General features: G+C 41.4%; 1 protein-coding gene across 4 annotated transcripts in view; it reads right to left on the bottom strand.

The window, feature by feature from the left end:
* Window positions 1–6,568: 6,568 nt before the first annotated feature.
* Window positions 6,569–23,717, bottom strand: part of LOC131482170 (rho GTPase-activating protein 20-like) — a 30,975-nt gene continuing 13,826 nt past the window's right edge. Inside the window, exons 6-14 of one of the 4 annotated variants that reach the window (XM_058673969.1) lie at window positions 20,832–20,941; window positions 19,973–20,162; window positions 19,248–19,359; window positions 17,989–18,248; window positions 16,651–16,812; window positions 11,649–11,758; window positions 10,699–10,885; window positions 8,488–8,599; window positions 6,569–7,118 (exon numbers count right to left, since the gene is read on the bottom strand). In XM_058673969.1, coding sequence (XP_058529952.1) covers window positions 7,063–7,118; window positions 8,488–8,599; window positions 10,699–10,885; window positions 11,649–11,758; window positions 16,651–16,812; window positions 17,989–18,248; window positions 19,248–19,359; window positions 19,973–20,162; window positions 20,832–20,941 — 1,299 coding nt within the window. In that variant the 3' untranslated portion in view covers window positions 6,569–7,062. Of the gene's footprint in view, window positions 7,119–8,487; window positions 8,600–10,698; window positions 10,886–11,648; window positions 11,759–16,650; window positions 16,813–17,988; window positions 18,249–19,247; window positions 19,360–19,972; window positions 20,163–20,831; window positions 20,942–23,717 lie in introns of those variants that run through there. The other 3 variants (XM_058673964.1, XM_058673980.1, XM_058673972.1) reach the window with 3 other exon arrangements.

A 23,717-nucleotide genomic window follows, 5' to 3' on the forward strand; every position in this document is an offset into this window, starting at 1 on the left:
GACCTCATCTGCCAAAGTTCCATGCTAGTCAACTGATGTGTAACTCCAGCTCCCAGAGGGCCTGTGGGCACGCTGACGTGGGACTCCAGCTCCCAGAGGGCCTGTGGGCACGCTGACGTGGGACTCCAGCTCCTAGGGTTCTTTAGGAGCCCTGACACAGTACCTTGCTGGTGAACGCACCCTGCCACTTCCTATCACAGAGGCCTGGGCTGATGCGAGGCCCCAAGCATCCTCCTCCCCTCCCAGGCCCTTTCAGTCTTGGAACCTTGATCTTCCAGCGACAGGTGTCCGGGAACACTGACTAGGACCCCCACCTGACATTAGCACTGCTCGGGCTGGGCTGGCTAGAGCTCAGAAAGCCTGAGCCCACCAGGCATAGAAAGGGCAGCTTTGCCTGCCCTCTCGTGGCCACCAGCACTCACTGCAGGACGCTCATCCAAGGCTCTCCTGCCAAATCAAGGGAAGCACCCCAGCCCAGAGAGGCATTCTCTCTCAAGGACACTCTTTTGAGAGCTTGCACACGAGACCCAGGACGGAAGCCCTACACACACCATGGGGGTCTGCATTGACAGACAAAAGCAGTCTAGAGCCACAGCACAGCACACAGCACACAGCACACAGCACACACCACAGCATGCTCCCTTGCAGGAGGCTGGCAGCTTTCTGTCTTTTCCTTCCTCCCTCCTGCCTCCCTCTGCCCTCTTTTCTTGGAAGCACACAGGAACAGAGAGGGGGAGACAGCAATCTTTCTTGCATCTGCTGGCTCACTTCCCCAAGGACCACCACCAGAGCCAGCTGTGGCTGGGTCAGGACAAGCCCAGGAACCAGGAGCTTCCTCCAGATCTCCCACAGGGGCACAGGGCCACAGGGGCACAAGCTCCTGCACCATCCTCTGCTGCTCTCCCAGGAGGATCGGCAGGGAGCTGGACTGCAGGGGAAGCAGCCAGGATTTGAAGCAGCACCCATACAGGCCATCTGCCTGGCAGGCTGATGCTTGACCCACTGGGACAACACCCCGCACCAACACACCACACCACACCACACCACACCACACCACACCACACCAACCCTTGCTGGACCCTTCAGCAGCTCCTTCACCAGGCTGCTGAAGGTGCCTGTCCCCCTGCCTTGCACAACTTATGCCGTTGCGTGCTGTGAGAGCGGCCGCTACAGACGAGGGATACAGGCATGTTGCTACTCTACCTGTCCTGGGGAGAAGGACCTCTGTGAAGAACAGATGTCAGCTGTTGGGATGTCTTGTGAAAGGTGGCACATCAGCGGCGGCCGACGGTCCACAGCTGACCAGCAGGAGAAAGAGTCTTGAATCCAGAAGGATCCCTGTAGGAGGGTGAAGCACTCCCTGGTGAACAAGAGAGCAGCAGCATCTGGCTGGAGGCTGTGAGGCCAAATTCCTGCCTCCAAAGCACATGACAGGGATGGCTGACCCCCTCAAGTGCTAGCTAGGGGTAGAAAGAGCAGCTTTGTGTTAGGAGCCACAGACTTATGGGCCTTAGACTTGGCCTACCTGACAGCCTGTTGCATTGCAAAAGCCTGCAAGCAGGGCTACAGCAAGTTGGATATTAGTCCAAAACATCCTCTGTAGAGCAAGCCGAATAGAACCTCCACCCTTGTTCCTGTTCAAATAATTAGTTCCTCCCCTGTTTCAATATAGCTGATTAGCTCCTTCCCTGCTTCAGTGAAGATAATTACTCCCAGGAAACCCCTCCCTTCCTCCCCCTCCCCTAGAAAAGAAGGTATATATATGAGGAGTAAAAATAAAGAAAGAGGCACTTTTTTCCACCAAGTACGAGTGTCCTTGTGTTTCTTGGGCCAGCAGCCCGGGGCTAGCAGCCCAGCATTCCCAGTCCACCCTCAGGGTTTGAGCATCCTGTCCTGCAGGTCAGAACAGCTTTGCACACCCGCACCCTCTCATGGCCACCAGGACTCACTGCAGGATGCTCATCTAGGCTCTCCTGCCAAAACAAGGGAAACACCCCAGCCCAGAGAGGCATTCCTTCTCAGGGACACTCTTTTTAGAGGTTGCACCGAGTCCCATGACGGAAGCCCTACACATGCCCTGGGGGTCTGCATTGGCAGTCAAAAGCAGTCTAGAGCCACAGCACAGCACACAGCACACATCACACTGCTTCCCAGGATTTGGCAGCTTTCTGTCTGTTCCTTCTTGCTTGCCTCCTGTTGTTATTTTAAAAGCAAGGCATGCTTTGTGATGACTCTAATAGACTAACTTGGATTGTTGGAGCTGCTTCCTAGTTCCTCTCTGGTGTAATGTTGGACATCTTAGGGTTTTTGTTTACTTTTTTCCTCTTATTTGAGGGAACAGAGTGTGTGGCGCCTTTTTTAGTCTTGTTTTTTTATTTCCTTACCCAGTGGACAGCCCTTAAGGGAGGAGGATGGATTGATTCCACATTCCACTTGCTAGACCTAGTGTAGAAGACACATTCCCTAGCTGGTGCTCTTAGCAAGGAGTTTGGTAAATGCCTCTTTAATAACATACTCCTTTTTGAAACTTGCCTTTTCTCTCTGCCCTTGAGTGGATCCAGTATTTGATGAAACTCATCAAAGTGGCTGGAACCTGCCTTGTCCCTCCTCTGTTCTAGGATTCACTGTGTACGTAACTGTGACTTTCAGAGAAATTTGTCATTTCCTGATTTTTTTTGGAAATTAATTGCTGACTTCTTTCACTGATAAGTGTTGTACCTTTTGAATTATACCAAATGTATTAAGTTCATAATTTAAAAAATTCTTTCCATGTCAGTCAGTGTCTTACATGCTTAGCATTGATTTTCAATTCATGGCGTTATGGTGTTCCTAGATCCCAGTGAAAGACCTGGTGTGTAGAGGAAACATGACGGGTGGTGCTAGGAGACAGATCTGTGGGGACTGATACACATCCTCTTTCAGGTTAACAGGGTGCAGACTTGCTTCATTAAGAAGCTGAGGGTGTCACCAAGGACTATCAGTACGAGCACCGAGGACTACACCCCTACTGCCAAGGAGACCACGGGGAAATGGAGTGCCTCCGGAGGCCAAGAACTCTGAGGTCACCCACCCCCATTTGGATCTACCACATGGGATGGAAGAAGCCCAAGTCCTGCCTTGCAGGATCCAAGGTCATTGGAACGACAACCAGGATCCCTGAGTGGTCTGCAGAAACAGAAGAACAGTAAACTTCCTTCGGGACTAGGGAGAGGAGCTTTCTCTGGTCCTTGCCTGTTTCCAACTTTGGGTCCCCACCCTCTCCCAATGACCATCAGGATCGCTCCAGAAACCCCTCAAAACAAACAAACAAACTAGAATAGATAGCAGAGAATAACAAGGAAAGCTTAGAAACAGACAGGAAACGGTCAGCGGGGATGCACTTATAACTCACTGGGTGGGACACAAAGATTACTCACTCCTCACTGGGGTATTGAAGATTTCTCTGCACACCCCTCCTATAACTGTTCACATAAACTGTTGACATATGTCTTGTTATAGAGTTAGACTACCCAAAAAACAGCCAGGTTCAGAGAAACCATGCTTCAATGCTATAAACTGCTAACTACTAAAACTGGAATAGACATGAGACAGCTGAATGGCGATCTATAGCCATTTTGAGGTGTATAGAACAGGATTGAATATAAACCAAAATGGAAATGTCTATGAAGAGGTCACAGGTTGTGGTTGAGAACCTGCATTTTCCTATTAACATATTGGTTAATCAATACCATGTCAATTAATGCCATAATGTTGTAATTGGTTGTAAATATTATGTTGGGGTTTTTAATTGGGATGATACTCTGATGGCTCTACCTTCAGACCAGAGATGGTCTCACCAAGAAACCATTGAACTTACCAGGACAATAAGATGCTGGACTGTATGCTTGGTAAATACCTCCAATGAAAGAATCTCAACTGAATTTGAACTGTGGAAATGCAGTAAGGTGGAGCAATCCACCGTGGGGAGAGGGTTTGGAGAGGGGTGGGGGGAATCCCAGTGCATATAAAAATCTGCCACATAATGCAAGGTAATTAAAAAAAAGAAGCTGAGGGTGGGACTGGGTGGGGAGACACTTAACAAGAGGACCAGTCAGGAGAATCCCCTTATTTTTGTTTTGCGTAAGAGAAACGGTAGAGAAGCCACTTGAGGCTCTCTAGTTTAATAAAAATCATGGAGTCTTAAGAAGACTTCCTAAGTGTTAATAGGGATTTTATCAGCTAGTTTCAGTTGCAGTCTCGAATTCTAAAAAATGCTTAGATAACCTTTTCCACCTTTCTTCCTCAAATCCTAATTCTTATAGATTCATTAGTGTGGAACCAATGCTTTCTCATGTCTCAATTCTTTGCATATGCATTCTTTTCAGATGCATTAGACAAACAAAACCCTTCACACACACACACAAAACAAAACAAAACAAAACAAAAAGAATGCTAGCCCCTTCCAAGATGCTCTTCCTGTTCTCTGGCCCTGGGGATTGGGCCTGCAGAGCTGCTGTGTAAACATGGGGGAGTATAGGGTTCCATTTGTCTCACCCTTCCTGGGGAAAGGTAGACCTCTTAAGAGTTATTGGAAGTGAGTCGTGTTTACTGTGTGGAATCTACAAGGAAGCATGAAAACTGAGAAATTGTGAAATAATGTGGTTATGTGTATAATAACAATGTGTTTATGATTATTCCTGCAGTATCCTTAGAAAACGCTGGCCTATAGAATGGAGAGTTGGGTGGGTACTTATCACAATTCAGTCTCAGCTTGGATACCCACATCCCATACTAGAATATCAAGTACTGCACTTCCAAAACAGTGGCTACTGTGCACCCTCGGAGGCCCCTGGGACACTGTCATCCATGCTGGAGCTGTAAACTAACTGCTAAACTTCAGAAAAGTGCAGTGTTGAGGCCAATGGATACAAAACTCTGTGTGCTGGTCCTGCTGCCTGCAGACAGTGGTACTATCATTCAGTAATAATAATGACTGCTTCTCTTAGAACATTCTGGTATGTGTTGTAGATCCTAATGAAGTTCCATCCTCCACTAATATGAGCCTGACCTTGCCCCTTGTACCTCTAGACTTTGTCCAACTGATCCTTAGCAAACGTGTAGCAAGTAGTGCTTTGAATGGTCTGACACATCCCTTGTTGTAGGAACTCTTTCTCCTCCATATATGAGAGGCAGGGTCTACCTGTTGATGCCAAGGAGACCAAGGCAAAGCCCACATGACATGAAAGCCTGTAAGTGTCTCTGTAGTGCTGTCAGTTCAATGAAGGCCCTTGAATGGCCCAGGTAAGAAAGAAGGACTACCCAGATAAGCCTCCAGTAACCCAATAATCAGAAGAAGTAAAGTGATTAGCAAAGCCAGTAAGTTGTTGGTGATTTTATTTCATCAAGAAAAGACACATACAATGGCATAAATACAATCAAAGGACAATTAGAAACTTGAGCTAGTGCAACACTGTATTTTTGTTATCAAATACTAGACTTGTGAAATATCAATATATAGTCATTCAACCAATTTAGTGTACTTAAGAATATACTGCTTGTTGTCACAAATTTTATTTGTATATATTTGTTACAATTGTCATTTACTACGTATGTATGATTTAGGATTTTGAAAGTCATCATAAGAACGTCCAGGACACTGAGAATAGTTATAGAACTGATACAAAGCACTTGTACCAATGTTTGGCCCTGTGTGCCTTATTCTATTTACTATCTGAGATTTGGGGATGATATTTCTATAATGCATAAATTTTGATACATTAAAATTTACATTTTCAAAATAATTCAATGTTTTTGGTTATTTCAACATGTGTCCTTTAAATACTTTTTAAATAAGAAAAATAGGTATTTTAGAAAAAAATTATTAGGAAAAGTCAAATAGGTATTTCTGGAAAGTCAAATATATAGTGAACAAATAGATATTAAGAATCAAACAGGTATTTCTGAACAGTCAGATCGATACTGATGAACAAATAGATATTAAGGGTCAAATAGGTGTTCATAAATAATCAAATAATTGAATCAACTAGGTACTGATGAATAAAGAGATCTTAAGGAAAAAGCCAAATAGATATTAATAAAAAGTCAAAACAGGTAGTAATGAACATTTAAGTATATATGGCACCATTGATTTTTAAGCTTAGACACTTGTAATATCGCTTTATGGTTTATAATTGTGCCATATATTCAGTCTTGAAACAGTTCTAAATTATTTGAGTCATGAATTTGACTAGGTAGGTTATTTGTTCAGGAAGCTTATTTTGGTTTGGGGATATCATTTGCATATTAAAAAATGTATAGATGTAACACAACAATGTATGAGCTGATTTTAATGGATTTTTAGTTGGTAAAAACAAAGTAGGATTGGGTACATTAAAAGCACATTTTGTATAAAAATGTTCTTAAATTTGTGTAGGGCATATCAAATAGCACACAAAGAAAGGTATAAAAAGGTAATAAAGAAAAGCATAAAATGGAATTAACAATTTGAGATTATAGTGGTTCAAAATTTTAAATTCATGCAAATATTTCCAATAAGATGTATTTTCATAAATTTTTTCAGACTTTGTGAAAAAGTTTATGAAAATACAAATTATTTTTTAAATGCATGAATTTAATTTTTTGACCAAAAATCTCATCTGTTAAATTCCATTTTTATCCTTTCCATTTTTGTCTTTTTATAGCATTTTTGTAGGAGCCGTTTGATGTTCCCTTGTGTAGGAGTGATGGTAACACTCTGAGCTCCTGTGTTGGAGGATGCTCACTGAGTACTCCATTAAGAACAGATCATGTAAGATGGCAAGCAGAAAGGTGGTCTGAATTTAAGGTGCTTCATGACCAATCTTCATCAAGAAAATCCATTTTGTCTTGAAAAAAGGTAAAGATGTCAGTCACCCTTAGGAAAATCCGGTAAATAGTTTTAAAGAAGTTTTAGTGTGAAAAGAAGTATGGGTGTGCAAAGTCATATGTAAATGTGTAGATGTTAATACTAAATGTCTCAGTAGAATGTAGAGTTAGATGGGCCCATTCTAGATGTGGGCTTTCCATCTTCCATATCCGGGTCTTTTAGTCAATTAATGTGATGTCCACACACTCAAAGTCAACAGATTGCTCCATTTTCTCTGGTGAGAGAAAAACAAAAGATTATTTTGGTATCAATGGTCTCAATTTTTCAGTCATCCTAACTAATAAATTACATTTTCCTAACAATGTCTCTTAAACAATTGAAAAACGTCATAAAACCATGAGAAGGCACAAATCTGAAGGAATCAATCATGTATATTTTCAGGACAGGCATGACATTTTACATTGTGAAAAGCATTTATCACATGAAAGCAAGGCTGTTTTTCCAACAATTCTAGTTCTGTTAAAACTGTTTCCATGCACACTGAAGGCATACAGCCCCAAGGGTCACTGACTGGAGCAGCGGAGGGCGGGAGAAGAAATAAAAAAGGAATAGTGGAAGCTATTTTAGGGCATATTGATTCTATGTATACTGAAGTTCAGGGCGTGTGTGATAAGAATTCAAAGTATGATTATATTGTCATTGACAAAGCTTGTGTTGCTCAAAACAGTCTTCCCCCAAATATGAAAACTGCATACAAAAAAAAAGGTCTGAAATTCAAAATATTTCCATGAAAATAAGCTGAAATAGTATTGTTGGTTCAATTACCTGGACTCCTGAAACCCATGCAGAATAGTTAGGTTAAGTTCCTGATTTTGGCACAACCCAACCTCACACAATGTTTTCAATAGTGAAGGAAGTTAAGTGGGAAGTATCTCTCTCTTCAGGAATCTGTCTCTTAATAAATAATGTGTTAACTCATGCTTAAATTTCATTAATCTGTGTACTTTGTGACGAACCCTTTAATAAAAGGGGTTCGACAAAACCTGTTGTAAAAATCTTAGGTCCTGGGCCCATCAGCGTGGCCTAGCGGCTTAAGTCCTCGCCTTGAATACGCCAGGATCCCATATGGGCACCGGTTCTAATCCCGGCAGCTCCACTTCCCATCCAGCTCCCTGCTTGTGGCCTGGGAAAGCAGTCCAGGACAGCCCAAAGCTTTGGGACCCTGCACCCACATGGGAGACCCGGAAGAGGTTCCAGTTTCCTGGCTTCGGATCGGCGCGCACTAGCTGTTGCGGCTCAGTTGGGGAGAGAATCATCGGATGGAAGATCTTCCTCTCTGTCTCTCCTCCTCTCCGTATATCCGGCTTTCCAATAATAATAAATCTTTAAAAAAAAAAAAATCTTAGGTCCTGTGTTGTACAATAGGATGCATCTTGAAGCAGTTAGAATTAGCACTTGCTTTCTGAAAACAGTTGGCTTAGCCTCTCTTTTGTTTCACATCCACGTGACCCCATCCTGGGCCTGTGAGTGAGCTTGTGGACAAGGGCCTCACTGCCCTGTGAACATGCCGTGGACTCCAAGACAGCCTGAAGACCTGTCAGGGCACAGCAGTGTCATCAAGTGTCAATGGGTCATTATGATACCTGAGGTGTCCTGGACATTGTCCTGATTTTCTATGTCTTCTCCCATGGGGGAAGTCAGTTTGTGTCCAAAAATCCTTGTGTAGTTTTCAATTAAATATTGTATAAGTGTAACCTGTTACATGAAAGACAACAACAAAACATTTATCATTTTAAAATCATAATCTACATATAAATTGTGTAACCCACAAAAGCATAACATTTAGAATTCAAAGAAAGATTGAAATTGACATAAAAATGTGAATTCATTTTCTGTATGGAATTTCTGTATGTAATGATGAGAAAATGTAGAAATTTTGGGCATAGACCTTTTCAAAAGACTAAAATCTTGACTTTTGCAACAACATGGATACACAGAAATCACTGTTAGTGAAATAACCTAGATTTTTTTTAAAGATTTATTTTAATTTTATTGCAAAGTCAGATATACACAGAGGAGGAGAGACAGAGAGGAAGATCTTCCGTCCGATGATTCACTCCCCAACTGAGCCGCACCGATGCGCGCCGATCCGATGCTGGGAACCAGGAACCTCTTCCAGGTCTCCCATGTGGGTACAGGGTCCCAGTGCATTGGGCCATCCTCGACTGCTTTCCCAGGCCACAAGCAGGGAGCTGGATGGGAAGTGGAGCTGCCGGGATTAGAACCTGCGCCCATATGGGATCCCGGGCGTTCAAGGTGAGGACTTTAGCCGCTAGGCCACGCCACTGGGCCCAATAACCTAGATTTTTTTTTTTTTGAAAGATTTATTTTATTTCCATTACACAGTCAGATATACTGAGAAGAGGAGAGACAGAGAGGAAGTGGAGCCGCCGGGATTAGAACCAGCAGCTATATGGGACCAAGGCGAGGACCTTAGCCACTAGGCCACGCTGCCGAGCCCAATAACCTAGATTTTTAAAAAGGCGAAAAGCTCCATTTCCTCTAATCTCTGATACTTAACCTACATATACATATTTTGCTTGTATGAGTAAACTTGACATCTTTTAATTTATTGCTTATAGCACTTTTCCATAATCCTGATGAACAGTGATTCCTTTCTGTTTTTACTTGCTGAACTCTAATGGCACATTAAGCCTTTCACTACAAAGTAATAAAAATGTTACCACAAAGCTGTGGTTATGCAACAAGGTGGAGGAATCCATCATGGTGGGAGGGTTTGGGGAGGGGTGGGAGAACCCAAGTATCTATGTAACTGTGTCACATAATACAATGTAATTAATGAAGTTAAATAATAATAAAAAAAATTTTTCAAGATAAAGGAAAGAAGGCAAGAGAAGATAAATTGAAGCATCTCATTCCTAACATTTTAGCTGTGAACTATGCTAAATGTGTGATTACTTCTAATCAATGCAGTCACCTCATTTGTGGATTGAGTTAGTTATTTTGACTTCAATGAATACACATTTATAGATAATTTTCAATGGAGCTTCCTAAGTGAAGCCGCATATCCACACTATAAATTGTGAAGTGTCCAACACAAACACACTCAGGATATTCACTTCTTAAGTAAAGCGGTGTCAGCCTGGCACACAGGCAGGGACTCAGTGAACGCTTTCCATAAGAAAGGAGGCTGCTGGAGATAAAATGTCTCCTTGTGCTGCAGTCCCTCCAGTAGCTCTGCCTAAGCTCTGCTTTGCTCAGAGCAGAGAAGTCACAATTGGCCTGTTGGGATCTCATTAGGATGTTTTGGAATCTTTGCTTAATTTTCACTTTCCATGAGCAGAAATAGAATTGGACATCTCTCAGGAGGAGTCACAGCAGAGGAAGGACAGGGGGCAGCCATTTTGTTCAGGTGCTTGACTGTCACCCGGGTGCTGTGCTCTACAGTGACTGTTATTACATAATGAAAAAGCCTTGGCATGGAAACACTACTCTCTGTTGCACAGTGTTCACTCATAAGACCCACACTTGGACCTTGTGTTTCCAATTCCAATGCCTGGGTTCATGTCTATCACATCATGGTACATGTCTCTACCCAAGTATCACTCGAGGGACTTCCTCTTGCATGAGAAAGGCCGAGTGATGCCAAGTATTCAGCATCCTGCTGAGTCTTCACCTGCTCTTAACTAGTAGAATGATGGATGATTGTATTCCTCTCTAGCAGTACTCCAAGTGTGCAACCATGAACTGGCTAGTAGGAATTAATGCACAAGATTTAAGATTCAAAGTAGAGACAGTCCTTCTCTTGGCATAAAAATGAGACACCTCATTACCTTCCTCTGCCATTCCGATCCTCTTCCTGAGCTCCCTGAAATGGGCAGCCAAAGGAGGCTTGGAGTCAGGCACAATGCCAAATCGAATGATGTCATCTTACTTAACGGTGAGTATGCAATCTTGTATAAACATATGAATAAGGATTGCAAGAGATGAAAATTCACTTTGGGAAGCTGGTCTAAAAGCCTAAACACAGAAAAAGACACTCTTAGAACAAGAATTTTACTTAGGATATTGTACTCACATACAACATGGAACAGAATGCTTTGTGCATCATTGAAAAATTACAATGAAAATAATGAAGAATATACCACTATGTCTTTAAAATATCCCATGCAATATTTCTTTAATCCGTTAAATTCAGCAAATATTAATAGATAATGCAAGTATATTTAAAACATCCTGCTTTCAGAATTAACAAACTGAGAGCTTGTTGATAATAACCCAAATTACACAGAATAGTCTCCTTTAGTTTTTAAGGTAGTAGCATAACAGCACTGCCTTGAGGCAAACACTGCAAGGGTTAGGGTTAGGGTTAGTTTTCTTAGAGGCCCACTCAAGGTATGCAGTTGTACGAAAATGTGTCATTGGATTCAATTTCTAACCACCAATAGACTAGTGTTCAGCAGTCTTTGACAATGTTACACAAAGAACACTGGCTAATCCTCTTGTATACACATGGAATCAGGATTTCCTCTTTTGTCAGTACTCTATATGAAGGATGTGTACAAAGATGAGGCCTCCATATTCATAATGTTAACAGTGCAGCATGAACTCAACAGCAGTAGCAAGGCCTCCCCCACATTGTAAACTCCTTGTTTATCTCTCAATGTAGTCCTTTGTCTGGGTCATGAGTTGAGTAGATAAAATGGAAAAAACAGAAGCTTTTTAAAAAGAATGTTGGCTGCATTGTTGAGATATGCCCAAGAGAATAGTTGTTAAGCATCACCTGCAAAGTATGGCAGTTCTGACCTCGTTGTTCCCTTCATCCAAAGCATCAATGAATTTTTCATAGAGGTTGGTTGTAAACAGGCTTCCAGGTATACTTTGAAGAAAATCCTTACACAGATGGAAAAATATTATTATTTGGCTAACCTAATGAGAAAACCTAATTGAAACATTCTATTATTTCACCATTTCTTCACAGTAAATCAAATTGTAAGAACTTAGTTACTGCTGTCTTCTGATTCATAAATCAGAAGCATGGATGGATTTTTTCAGATCAATGGTACTGTCATAAAATTGGGATCTGGAGTGTGCTGAGAATGAACACGAAACCTCTTCCTATCACCTGGCACTTCTTATTTTAGTGAACTTATAAAAACTGACAAGATCTGGGCGTGAATAATTCTTTTTGTGCTTATTTTCTAGACAAGTAATGAGCACATATGTTTTCCCTTATGTGTTTATCTGAAACATTGTTTCAGATCCTGGGCATTCAAGTCTTAGCTGCCAAGATTTGGAATCAAAAGAACTGCCTAGTCACACTCAGGTGTACACTCACACAACACATGAAAACTGAATGATTTTCATGATTTGAGTTGTGCATGCCCCTTTTGACAAAACTTTCATAATATCCTTATGATTCTTGTCTTCATATTTAATTCTGTACTACTGCTAAGCAGAAGTTTCTTGCAAATGTTATTAAAAAATGACATATTTAGTTGTTCCCATTGGCTGCTACAGATACAATACCCACGAGAAGAAATTTATTATAATTGAGATAAAACACAATCTTATCATTATGCTTTGGTATATCCTGGCTATTAAGCTTTCTGAGTAGTGTTAAGGAAAATTAGCCCATGTATATGACTGATGTATGCAGGCCCCGGTCTCCCAAGGATTAACTCCACAGCTTAGCTTGTTTCTCAGAGCATAACAGGATGAGCAATTTTGGCCTGATACATCTAGCCACTGGCTTAACCGCAAGTTCCTGCTTCCTATTTGTCAAGTTATCTGCCAAGGGATTGGATAAACCCTGAGAGGAACTCAAGGGATTTAGGGTGGCCACTAGAGGATTGGATAAACACTGGGAGGAACTCAAGGGATTTAGGGCGGCCACTACTGGGAGGAACTCAAGGGATTTAGGGTGGCCACTACTGGGAGGAACTAGAGGATTTAGGGTGGCCACTTGAGGACTGGATAAACACTGGGAGGAGCTAGGGAGAGTATAAAAGAAAGCCTGGAGTTGCAATAAAGATCAATCTGTCATCGATCGGCATTCGGTGTACTCCGTGTTGCCTTGTGTTGGCTCTCCGCGTATTGTCTTTTGTGTAACCCTAGTCCCTCCGCTCGGCTCGGGGTACGTGGCGACGAGGGCGTTGCCAACAGATGTACACAGATATTACCAGGTATATGACTGGCACACACTGATAATATCAGGTATATGAGTGACGTACACTGTTAATACCAGGTACATGACTGACATACACCAATACCACCAGGTATATGACTGACATACACCAATAAAACCAGGCATATGAGTGACACACACTGTTAATACCAGGTATATGAGTGACACACACTGTTAATACCAGGTATGACTGACACACACTGATAATACCAGGTATGACTGACACACACTGATAATACCAGGTATGACTGACATACACTGATAATACCAGGTATGACTGACATACACCAACACCACCAGGCATATGAGTGACACACACTGGTAGTATCAGGTATATGACTGATGTACACTGATAATGCCAGGTATATGACTGACATACACTGTTAATACCAGGTATATGAGTGACACACACTGTTAATACCAGGTATATGAGTGACATTCACTGTTGATAACAGGCATGACTGGCACACACCAATAATACCAGGCATGATTGACGCACGTTGATAATACCATGAAATTCAACACACATTTGAAAAGGAAAAAAAGGGTGTTTTCCTTTTCTTTATATAAGCACAAAGAGAAGTTGTTATATATCATTGCTAATGTTATTTGTAATTGTTGGGGTCCGTGCAGTGGATGTGGGGGACACAAGGGTGTGAAGAGTATTGTTCCATTGCAGGCAGGGCCGCAAGGAACTTCCCGCTGTTCGGCAGGGCCCCGGTGGATATCTCTACGACCACCTGAATGCAGTTCTGCCTCCCTTTGCATGGACACCAGACAACCCCACTGAGATCTCTGTAATTTAGTTAGGCATTGTCTGACACTGTGGAGTTAATGTTTACTACCAATGTGAGCTTGGAAGTTGATGTTGCTGATACCATTTTAGCAAAAGGGCCTTTTATTGCTGCCCCCATTGACCACAGGCCAATCAAGGGTGTTCTGTTCCCAGGTGTACAGGGCATCTATCCTTTCCCTCCTTCTTTGATCTTTAGGTCCTTTCTTCTGTGATGCATTTCCTCCCTTAACTGATTCAAGACTAAGTTGTAGAATGAGGATTGTAGTAGGAATCTGTTACTGATTAATAGGCGCCATCTATTGAGAACTTCCTAACCATGGCACCAGGATGGATAACATCCTGCCTTAGGTAAAACAAACTGCAGAATTGTCCTTAGAAACACCCATTTGACCATGACGTAAAAGTCTGAGCCAGAGTTTGACTGGTTTTGCATAAATAAAGCGGACAGCTTTCTCGCATTGTCCACGATGATCATGGAATCCTAGTGGTCCGTCTCTTTCTCTCTTTGTGCCTCATTCATGCACCCTTCTCGAGTTCCAAACTCAGCTGGAGTCTATGGCCATACCACCCTGAACGCGCCCAATCTCGTCCGAACTCAGCTGGAGCTGGACTCCGGCATGTAATTGTCTCACCATATAATTCTTACAGCAGTATTTATAACAGTAAATGCATCCAGGGAACTATAATGATTATAAACCTGTGACAGTTCACTCTAACGTTTACTGAACTAATCTTTGGCAAAGATACAGTTAGGAGTAATGAGAATAGAGCAGTGAGCAGAAGAGCACAGTTCCAGTCCTCTGGTATATTTACATGTCATTAGTGTACAATGGCCCAGCTCAGAGATGTGAACGCTGTGCATCCCTGGGAGGGGGTCCCGTGTCTGGGCTGAAAGGGATTGTTGGCTTCTGACTGCCTTTGAGGGTTTGGCACTCAGGGGTACCTTTACCTAATGTGTACATCACACACGTGATTTACAACTAGTGTTTTCTTTCCTGTTTCCAAGATCCCATAATCCAGATTCCATTAGCAAAGTTAATCAGTGAAGCAAAGATAAAACCCAAAAAGAATGCGCCAAGAGTTTTGGGTCTCAGCATCTAGACACCTAAATAGCAAAATCAATTAATATAGTTCTGATCATGTAACTATTTTAAGTTCATAGTGATTTACTAGTCATGTAACATGGTGCTACCCAGAGCCAGACGCAAATTATTCAGAGATGCTATACCTGGCTGGGAAGTTAAATCCATATTCTGTGTGTACAATACAAAGGGGGAACACTCCACTTGTTTGTATTATTATTATTATTGAAACATAATAGTATTCAATTAAAGTCATTATCAATCTGTTGCCAATTGTCCTATGGCTAAACAGAAATGGGGCTTTCGGAGGCCGAGAACTCTGAGGTCACCCATTCCCATTTGAATCTCCCACGTGGGATATAAAGTCCAACTCCCTCCTCGCAGGGTCCAATGTCACTGGAACAACAGCCAGTAGCCCTGAGCAGTCCGCAGAAACAGAACAACAAACTTCCTTCGGGACTAGGGAGAGGAGCTTTCTTGGGTCCTTGCTTAGTTCCAACTTTGGATCCCCACCCTCTCCTGCAATGACTATCAGGGTCACCCCGGAGGCCCCCCAAAAAAACAAAGCAAAACAAAACAAACAAACAACAAAAAAAAAATCAGAATAGACAGAGACCAACAAGGAAAGCTTAGAACCAAACACGAAACGGTCAGCGGGGACTCACATATATCTTACTAGGCAGGACACGAAAATAAGTTACTCCTAACTAGGGTATTGAAGATTTCTCTGCACACCCCTCCTAAAATTGTTCAGTGCCTCAACTGGTGACATATGCCCTGTTAAAGCTATAAGCCAGTTTGGACTATCCTAAAATCTGCCAAGTTCAGTAAAAATTATGCTTCAATACAATAAACTGCTAAATACAAAAATGAAAATAGACACGAGACAGCTGAATAGTATCCTATAGCCATTTTAAGGCGGATAGAAGCAGGTTGTATATAAACTAAAATTGAAATGTTAATGAAGTAGTCACAGGATGTGGTTAAGAACCTGCATTTTCTAACATATCAGTCCTCAATACCATGTCAATTAACCCCATAATGTGGTAAACTGTTGCTGATGTCATGTTATGGCTTTTAATTGGTCAGAATGATATTCTGCCTGTTCTGCCTTTAGACCAGAGATGGTCTCCCCAAGAAACTGTTGAATTGATCTGGACAATAAGATGCTGGACTCTATGCATGGTACATGCTTGCAATGAAAGAAACAAGACTGGATTTGAACTGTGATACTGCAATAAGGTGGAGCAACCCACCCTTGGGGGGCACGAGGAGGGGTTGGGGGAACCTCAGAGCCTATGAAACGATGTTACAAAATGAAATGCAATAATAAAAAAAAAAAAAGACCACTTGGGAAGTGAACCAGCAGACAGAAAAAAAAGAAAGAAATGGGGACAAGAAAATTCAGTTTCTCATCCTAACGCCATCTTCAAAACCTGTGTTTGGTTGTGACGGTGGCAACCTCTATTTGTACACTACTGTCAAGTACCAAGATGGATTAATTCAGTTCTTTCTCATTTCTGCCATTTCCTCTCACAGAAATATACCTGCATATTTGAGCTTTAACTTGATAATTTCCAAGTGAGTGGCTATCTGTAGTTTGTAACATATTTTACAGATTCAATATTTTGGCCCACTGCAGTCCTTGAGCAATCCAATGAAGGAGACACAGCATACTGACTTCAAAACTGTACCCAGATGACACTAGGCTACTTCTCACCTTTAAAACAGTTGCCACCACATAGGGGGACTCACTTGTCCAGTCCACGCATTCTCTAGAATTAAGTTTTTCTCTCAGGGCTCTATATGCTTGGCCATTGACACGTGTTTTGAATATGCCCTCTGTAAATTGGCCCTTTGAATCAATATAGGAAAACATATCCTGTATGTAACATAAATGAAATAAATTTGTAGCATCTCATATTATCAGGAGCATAGGACAAGCACATCCCTTTTACAACAAGAGAGCTAGACTATGCAGGGTTACAGATCTGGACGGAATAAAATGAAAAGAAGCTTGAAATGTTCATTTTGGCACCTCTGAGTACATCTTGTACTCTTTAATCATGCATATTCACATTCCATAACCACACAATAAAATATCTTTGATGCTCAATTTTGTAACATGTTCCTTTCCAGGGAATTTGTACTTTCAAATCCAACTTCTCTGCTTCGAGTCCTCCATGGAGTCACCTCTCATCAGTTACACTTTTGCTCATTCATTCTGAATACCCCTGATGGTCTCCAGTGTAGACATTTTTGCTAAAACAATTTCCTCCTTGTACCCCACAAAGACTATACACCTATTCCTGCATCTCTATAGTGCCAATTCTTTCTTGTGACAAATCTGAATCCTGATTCCTTCTCCAAAGCCTTTTCTTATTATATTACCTTCTCATTGTGATAGAGGCAAGGACTATGATGATATTTACAAAGTACCTAACATGATGATTTTTACACATGGAGACTAAAATTCTGCATGTCAAGTGGTGAAAATGGAGAAACCATGGGAACTCCATAGATGCTACAACTGAATTCTAGTATTCTACTTTTCAGTATTAAGTGCCCACATACGTAGCTTTCCCTTGACAGGTTCTGTTAGAATGGAAGGATAGATATTCCATCAGATGAATTTTTATGTTGAAACACTTGAGAGAAAAGTGAGATCAAACTGAGGGGTACTGAGTTGTGAGACAAAGTAGTCCAGTAGAGAACATGAAAGAAAATGTGAGATTAGCAGAGAGTACTGCAAAAGCCAAGAGGGGAATGTGAGATGAGGCGGCTCACTGATATTCAGACATTCAGATCCAATTAGTGTGTGAGGGTGTATGGGAGTCTTTACTGAAATCAGCGACACAGTTTCCATGTGTTCTGTATTTCTATGCATTTTCCCTTACCACAGGGCAATAGATAAATCAGATTATTTTTCATTGAAGAGTAAAGAAAGTTTTTTAGCCACAGAAAGGGGCCATCCAGTGACTTTTCCATTTTTGAGACAAACATGGATAAAACTGTAGCTCAGAAATGCCAGGGTATAGAAGAGTACACAAAAACTTACTGAAATTGACTTTGGCAGCTTGCCATCGCGACACACGTCATGCAGGGGTGAGCCAAACAGTGGTGCTTGTTTAGAAGTGGGCAAAGTAGGTGCCACCTTATTATGCTTGTTACCAAAGACACGCTGAGAAAACCACTTTTTAACGGAATGTTTCTGTCGAGCAGGCTTCAGGTGAGAATGTGAGGAAGAAGTGAGATGGTTAGATGTAGTGTTCAACTCATGGAATCCCATTTCCACATTTTCTGGATGACTGCATGCTTCTGGAAATGGATAGGAAAAAATATCAATGAATCAGTGAATGTCAACAAAGCTCTACAGACTAAAATCAGTCCAAAGCCCTGGGTGGAGTGAAAGTACTCTTCTTCCCTGCCTTTCAGGAATTGGTATTAAAACCCGGAGTTGAACAGGCATGGTTTGTCGCACTGCATTAACAGGTGCTTACTATGCCAAGGGGCAGCCATTCTTATTATAACTGCAATCAGGAGGTTCATGGGTAAGATATCTTCTCAAAGATTAAAAGGCATTATGTGTTCAAATTACGATGCATTTCCTAATCACATGCATTCATACTCTGTCTCCTTCAAATCTTCCATCAAAATGAATTGAAACAACAGTTATGACTCAAAGACCTGGAGAGCTGCCATGTTGGCAGAAGGCCTGGATTAAGCCACTTGCTTGATTTCGTCTAGCCCAGTGTCGTAAACTGCAGTCATTTTGGGTGTGACCCAGTAGCCTAGATCTCCATCCAAGTGCCTGTCTACTATTGTACTTCTTTCATGATTAGTTACTTATGTATTGGAAGTGCAAAGTGAGACAGAGGAGAGAGGCAGAAAATAAAGACTACAGGGCCTTCCAGCTATTGAATCAATTTACCAATGGCTACTACCATGAGATTTAGCCAAATAAAGGCACATGGAAATCCACCTTGATCTCTCTCAGGTCTGGAAGATGCTGAAACACCTGCCTCACCTTCTGCTGGCTTACTATCCGTACTATATCCCAGATGCTCGACTTCGGATCCAGCTCCCTGTTTATGTCCTGCGAAATCGGTGAGGGGTAACTCGAGTCCTTGGGCACCTGCACCCATCTAGGAGACATGGAGTAAGATCCTGGCTCCTGGCTCTGGACCAGCCCGCTTCCAGCCATTACAGCCATTTGGGGAGTGTACTAGTGGATGGAAGAGCTTTTTATTCTTGTCTCTATAACTGTTTTTCAAATAAAAATCAGAAATATTTTTTAAAAGAAATCAGGCCTGGTACCTGAAGCTTCTATTTTGTGGTCCATACGTGTTATGTTATCTCTGATGGTAGGGGTGAGATTATCTCCAAAAATCTTGAAGCAGTGATCAAGCAAAAATTGTACAAAAGCAACCTATAAAACAAAGGGCAAAAGGGAGATGATGTACTTTTACATCTGGCATCATTATAAATCCCACTGCATATGTGAAACTTGGATCTAATAAGAAAGTGAAATTTAGAGACGAAAATTCAGAGTGGTCATAATGTATGTATGTCTGTTTTTACGGCCTTGGGAAAGGGCCGAGGCTCTGTCTGGTATGCTGTGCACCATTAAGTAGTTGTGAGATCTTTGATTAGTTTTTACATCACAGTTGCAGAGATGAACCTGGCATCTCTCTGATTCGTTATCAGAAGAAAAAGGCCCAATCATGTGTCCATATTCCTCAGGACAACCCAGATGCCCTGGTATTGTAACTGCTGAAATCACTTGCATGAAACAACTTTGCCTTGGAAAGAATATTGTCACAAGAGACCCAGCCTGGAATCTTGCTTTGTCCAATCTTAAGTCCAAATTCATTATATCATATCATCTTCCTCTCTCTATCTGATATTTGGAGTTTTGATGGGAATGAGGTGAATCATTGCTTCCAATGTCCAACCTGAGGCCTCATCCACCCCTAACTTAATGTCATGATCAAGGTGGAGAAACAACCCCCTATAGGAAAAAAAATGTAACACATCATTACTTTTTTCTTCCATTCTGTTCCTTTATCTAAGATGCTGGCAATTGGTGGCCGTAGAAGACTCGGAGTAATGCACCAAGCCAAGTTAGAACTTGTCATCTCCTTCGAGGGTGAATTCTGTGAAATCTTGCACAAACAGCGAAAGAGGGATTGCAGGAGATGGATGTTTGGCTTAGGCAGCTGTTGCAAAAGCCTGTACACAGAAATTGTTAGCTCAGTACATTTTACTCACAGATTAATGGGAACATTCTGTAAACCACTGTTAAAAACAATGAAAACATTGCAGGATGTATCAACATGTCTTCAAAATAGTTTCTTTTAATCCGCTCAATTCTATGTTAAACTGAGCAAATGTTATTCATATGTAAATTAACAGAGGCAAACTTGAGACTGTGACCAACTGGAAACCCTACTAAATGAAAACAGAAACAGACTATAATGAGATTCTCTCATTTATAAGTCACTAGCACAAGAATGATGTCTCATGGCAAGAAACGAAAGCTTATCCAATATGTAAATGACAACAGCCTGGTATGACTGCTGAGCAAATGTTTCACTGGATTCACTACATCACTAGCAGTGTTACACAAACATTCAGAGCTGATTTATCTTCTAGAATCCAGCTTGAAACAATGGATTTACCCTCTTCCAATGCCCTCTGTTAGGATGTGTACAAAGAAACAAGACCCGAGTGACAGTAACAAGGATTACCTCTCTAAACTGGCCTCTATGCCTGGCAAAATAAACACATTCATGTGATTTCAATGGATTAAGCAATAAAATTATATTCAACATGCTATTTTTCTAGGACAATGGTGGTTGTATTTTCTCAACATGAAGAGAATAATTATCACATTTTTACCTCACAATCATGGCTATCTTGGCCTCGTCATTCCCTTCATCCAGAATGTCAATGAATTTCTCATATAGGTCAGCTGTAAGTACACTTCCAGGTATGTTTTGAAGTAAGTCCTTGTACAGATAAAATACACACATAAGTATTATTCCCATGGAAAGAGCACTGCTCAGTCTCCTAAGAAAACAGTGCAGCAGTTTCGTACCCAGCTATTTCAGAACTGCCCATATGTGACCCACACAGACCTCAGTTTGTTAGAGTGTGGGTGAAATGCTGTTGTTGGGCAGTGTGAGATTCCTTTGTACTGAACAACTGCTACTTTGCTAGGCCAGGAGGTGCCCGGACTTTGGGAGGATTACGCTTTAGCGATAAATCTGTTCTTTGCTGCCTTGCAACTTTGTGAAGGCAAGGGCACAGTTCTTCTCCGGTCCCAAAAACAGGAGGAAGATAAGAGTGTGAGAATGGGATGAGCCATAAAGATAGTGGGTATGGGAACGGAACAAGCTTCTTGTGCCTGAAGGCCCTAAAATTATGAACATGTCTAAGGTTGTTACTTTTGATGTATTTCCCAGCCCCAAAGGTCCTATATAAACTACTGTCTTGTGCTGTTCGGGGTCCGACCGCCCTGCTTGGCTGGCCTGTGTGCCCCAAGTGTGGTCTGACCCCAGCATGCTGGCGTAATAAACTCTGTTTGCTGTTTGCATTACCAGTGAGACTCTTTGTCATTCTCTGGGGGTTGACTAGCTCGCACCCTGACGTCCGGGGGCTTTGGCCCGGACTCTAACAAGTTAAACTTTCCACTGACTTTACCGTCCAGAAGCATGGGCTTGGATTTTCTCTGATGAAAATCTGCAGCATGAAAGCAGTTTGTGTGTGTGTGTGTGTGTGTGTAGCATTGACACTGAAAGTCTCCTCACATCATCTGACACTCCTTGTCTCTGTGCAACTGAAGAAACTAGTACAAAGTGGCAAGACGGACAGATGCATCCTCCTTACTGCTGTTGCTATCCTCCTTACTGCTGTTGCTATCCTCCTTACTGTGTTGCTATCCTCCTTACTGTGTTGCTATCCTCCTTACTGCTGTTGCTATCCTCCTTCCTGTGTTGCTATCCTCCTTACTGCTGTTGCTATCCTCCTTCCTGTGTTGCTATCCTCCTTACTGCTGTTGCTATCCTCCTTACTGTGTTGCTATCCTCCTTACTGTGTTGCTATCCTGACATAAGAGGAAGCACACACACTGTGCCTAGTTATTTCCAGCCATGCTGCTTTAACCCTTAGAACTCGTGCATGTTCTTAAATACAAAAATGAGGGTGTAGCCTTTGGCCTTGAGCTGTCTGTTCCATGACAAAAACTCGTAAGTCTCAATCTTATTGTCTTTACAGAAAATCACCTCTTTTCATTTCATGCAAAAGTTTCTTTTGTATATTATCAACTTTCCAATACTTTGGAACAAGTTCTTCTATGCAACCATTTTGGAGCCAGTACAATTCCCACAGAAAAACAAATTTGTCACAATTGAGATATATCACCATTTCAGGTCCTAGACTGTCAGTGCTATCAGTAAGAATTTCGAGTTGTGTCTTAATTAATTGCTCATTTATGATCCATGAACAATGTTAGAACCATGAACTAGAGCCCATGAATGTTTACAAAGTTTTTCCTGTCTCTGTGACAGCGTGAAGAAAAGTTTTTGCATGTCCCTGTTAATACTGTTTGCACCAGCCTCAACCACACAGCCCAAGAATGAATCTTCCTAATATTAACATGTTGAAGAAACGCATCCAGACAACTACCATGATTATAATCCAGTGAGAGTATGCCCATGCTATTTTTTAATTAACCCTGTAACTCATAAATATTAAAAATTTTGACTTGCAAATGTATAGTAAACTTTAATATAACCATTAAGATTTTTTAAAAGCATAAGGTATCAATGATTTTCAAACCAAAATTAACTCTAAAATCAATGGAGTTATTTACCAGAATAATTCCATAACTTATTCTAGTCATGCCAGTTAAATAAGAATTATGGCAGGTGGGAATCAGTATAGAAATTATCCCAAATACTTCAATGACTCTAATTTATAATAAAATGTCTTTTACTCCTTTAATATTTAAGATATACTAATAAATACATTTAGGAGTATAAGGATGGAGCAGGGAAGAGAATGGACATAATTATATCCTCTAATAGGTTAAATTTGAGACATGGAGTCTTAACCCTCTGGCTGGCTCTGAGATTTTGGCAGTCTGGGGGAACATTTGGCTAATGTGGAACAAACTCACGTGTGGTTGCATCCTGTCTTCTTACTGTTTTCCTGAACCCCGTGACACTGAACCATTGATGAGGTACCACAGTGTATACAGAACATACACACCAAAGCTATATTTGCTATTCTAATTGACAATTCAATAAAAAAAAAACTGTGATCCTGGTATATAGATTTTCTTCAGGGTTCCAAGTCATTTTAATGCAGTGATATATTTTGATTCCAATTGAATTACTGTTAAATTGAAATATACTAAATGATATTCATTATCAAAATAGTATTATTGCTGGTAAAATACATTTAGCAGAATTTCATTCTGAATTTCAAGCAATATTACTTTAAAGAGGGTCCCTTTTTCTGCCTTGCTTCACCACTAAGCATAATGTTCAACAAAGAAAACACAGAGCATATAGTTCTACAGGAATATAAATAAGTGCTAAAAAACAATCAAGATCAAATCACAAAGCACCCATTTCATTCCTATATATGTTTCTTGTATTCTACATTAACTATAACATATTTGAGCAGCATGTGATATGTATATTTGAGGGACTGGCTCTCTTGATGACTAGAACAATTCCCTAGCTATTGGACATGGTATTATCAAGGCCCAGAATGCAA

Source organism: Ochotona princeps, chromosome 2 (genome assembly GCF_030435755.1).
Source record: "Ochotona princeps isolate mOchPri1 chromosome 2, mOchPri1.hap1, whole genome shotgun sequence".
NCBI classification, from domain to species: Eukaryota; Metazoa; Chordata; class Mammalia; order Lagomorpha; family Ochotonidae; genus Ochotona; species Ochotona princeps.